This window comes from Gavialis gangeticus, unplaced genomic scaffold (genome assembly GCF_001723915.1).
Source record: "Gavialis gangeticus isolate Ggan-Ray unplaced genomic scaffold, GavGan_comp1, whole genome shotgun sequence".
NCBI lineage: Eukaryota > Metazoa > Chordata > Crocodylia > Gavialidae > Gavialis > Gavialis gangeticus.
The window spans coordinates 82906755-82909936 of record NW_017729025.1 but is presented as its reverse complement, the minus strand read 5'-3'; the positions used below and the strand labels follow the sequence as shown (position 1 = coordinate 82909936).

Below are 3182 nucleotides of genomic sequence, written 5' to 3'. Positions count from 1 at the left end.
GTGGGTGTTTTTGGCCGGGGGGGGGGGGGGGAGAATAATCAACATTATTATAAGAATAATACAGGCGACAAATAATATAGGAGACTTCTCCCTTAACTTATATTCATGCTTTTAAGTTTCACAGTGGGCGAGATCTGTCTTGATATCTGTAACTGATTTAAAGAGGTTTTGTTTGTATTAATGTGAATTTTAGCACCTTCCACTCAAATTTCTGGTACTTGCAACAGTCTGAGAAAGGATACTAGATTAGACAAGCCACTCGCTTATTCCTATGTCAGACAGATCTCAGAAGCTTTTTCCACAAATACTTAAAATGAGACACTTTCACTTTACAAGTGCAAGAAAAACAGCATCAAAATTATGACATAACATACAAGAATAATTAGGCACACACAACTGAGCATTCCCCATAAAGCACAGTACCTGCTATGAAAGTCAAAGAAAAGGTTTATATGGAAGTCTGAGCAAGGAATGAGGAAGAACTAAAGATAAGGCTTGAAATGTAGGGATAAAGCAAACTGAAGAAGCTAAAAAGGGGATGAGGGGAACCCTCTGATCTCCCCCATCTCTGCTCTGAGTTGCAGAAACTAGAGAATTAAATTAGCTTTATATTTTATGTTAAATGTAACATTTAGTTGCATTTGTATTAAGTACTTTCAGCATGCTGCATACTGAATTACATGCAGTCTGATATGAGATTCAAGCCTGTGACAAATTTAGAAATTACTTGACTGGAAAAACCCTCCAGAATACTGGAAGCACAAAACAAATACTTGAGAAAAAAAAATGGAGACAATTTTGGGTATTGTGGATGCTCAGTTAACTGCATTAAACATGAAAAAATGGTCATTTAATTGAGTAGTGCTATGAGCTACTGCCTACACATTCTTACCTTCTTCAGGTGCTGAGCTCTCAGCAGAGCTGTCTTTATCTGAGCTGCCTGAAGAGGCAGCTCTGTTAGTCTGTTTCTTCATAGCTGCCTTCTTCTCTGCTTTCCCAGCTTTTCCCTTCTTTTTGTTTTTGGAACCCCCAACAGTCCACTGCCAAGTAAGAGGAAAGGAACAAATTGAGAGACAGGCACTGAAAAACCTTACCCTAAAAAATAATCCAAATTCACCACAGCACAAACTCTTGGAAGAAGCAGTCCAATGAACCCGACAACTGGAAACCAGTGCTTCAGGGAGACTGAAACAAACAGAATATACATCTAACCAGACCCATCATATAAATGCTAGTCATAAGTTTTCACAAGTTAGCAACACAAACCAGTTGGTAGTACACACTTAAATAAGGGTCAAGGCTGCTAAAAAAAATGTTGTTGTTCTATAGCACTCTACAGAAAGTCTGAGCACAGTAGACATTTTCCCAGGAAACAAATATTACAAATATAGCTGGACACCTCCTTAGTGTCCTGTTATTCAACAGAAAAAAAAAAGATGGCTGTTTCCAAATAAGATCTATTCAGACAACATACTTCAAATTTCACAAAGGGCAAGAAATAAAGACAGTTTTGCAAAAAAACACCCTCTACTAGAAGTAGACAGAACAGACAGATTTTTTTGCGCAGAGTGTATCTCTTCTTGCTCAAAGATTAATGCAGGAAACAGTATATTAACACAAAATACTTCACATATTTAAGAGGCACACTAATAACTGCAGGAGAGATCATTAATTCTCTACATTTTCTATTTAGAGGTCTTAGCCTTCATATTCCCTCAGCATCCTTTTTCTGTTCCTAATATTCTTGAACTATAAGCTTTCTGGAAGAGGGAATTTATATCTTGGAGGCTCAGATAACATCTAGCATACTGTGGGACTACCAGAAAACAATTTAGTGTTTATAATGTCATTTCCAATTAGCTTTCTTCTATTTCTTCCTGACCATTTAGTCACAACGACTGATAGACCAAACAGAATGTTCAAGGATCATTTAATAAAGGAGTAGTCTCGCAATTTTATCTGGTCCCTTACTAGTTTCAAGGAGTTCTGTGCTTTGGGGAATTCCTACTGGATGTGAAAGAAGGTTCTTTACCTCCAAACGTTTAACATTTTAAAAACTTATTTTACTACCACACCTTCAAGGTCTTCTAACTCTGCCCGATTTAAAGATGCCCATAATTTGCATTTAGCCTGAATCAAACCAAACTGGAACATCTGAAGTCACTTTTTCAAAAACAGTCACCATCATTCCCACTCAACTATCGATTTCCTCTTTCAAAATGAAGATGATTTTTAGCTCTTCTAAACCCCAACTTTCCAAATTCCTCAGGATACAGACAGCTTTGATCAATTTGATTTCCTGATAAGGGACAGCAAGAGTACCTCAACCTTTTTCTTCCATCATCTTTGCCAGTGTTCTCAGAATGCCTCCTTGCCTTCAAGGTACCAGCAGACATTCAATATAGTCTGCTAAGTAGTTGTGCTGCTCTCTTACCTACATTTATTTTCCTTTCTGCATCCACAAATGGAAGTTATTTAGCACTGTCCTACCCATTCTCCTCTTATAAATAACCCCTTAAAATTGTCCCTTTTCTCATTATATTGCAAGACAGGACCCATCACTGATCTTTTTGTTTTAATGATGGTATAAAAAAAAACAGGTTCTTTGTAGGATTAAGTTCTGAACCCCTCTGCAGAAATAAAGGTTTGTAAAGTATAAAGGGAACATACAGAGCCACAGCAAATTGCTACACAGGACCACTGAAGTGCTCCAGCTGTTTGCTGTAGCTTTTATTTTTAAGGGTATTACTTCTCTGATCAGCTATGCAGTTTCCTAAATCAGCAAGGTGATGCAAACTAAAAGGGTTGCAGTAACACCCAGATACAAAAATAACGGGGTTCTACTGTAAAACAAAAATAACATACATTGAGTAATATAGATCAAGTTCCAAGCACTGCAAATTCAAACCAATGCAGAAACACATTCATCTCAACACCTCAAAGGAGGTGCTATGAATATTAACGATATCTAAAAACCCTAGAATAGTGCAATTTGACAGACGGTAGAAGCACCTTGCTAGTCAATGTACTTCATGCTCTGAGCATTCGTGTACAAATTTCACTTAAATTCACAGATGCCAGAAACCTGCAACAACTCTGTAGTTCCTTCACAGGATTCCCTCCTCCCCGCTCCAAGTAACATGATTATTAAAAAAAAAAAAAAAAAAAAAAAAAAAACAACA

General features: G+C 37.2%; 1 protein-coding gene across 1 annotated transcript in view; it reads right to left on the bottom strand.

The window, feature by feature from the left end:
- Nucleotides 1-3182, bottom strand: part of RTF1 (RTF1 homolog, Paf1/RNA polymerase II complex component) — a 50166-nt gene that overhangs the window by 31941 nt on the left and 15043 nt on the right. The window contains exon 4 of the mRNA XM_019519932.1: nt 893-1040. Within this exon, the coding sequence (XP_019375477.1) occupies nt 893-1040 (148 nt within the window). The remainder of the gene's footprint in view (nt 1-892; nt 1041-3182) is intronic.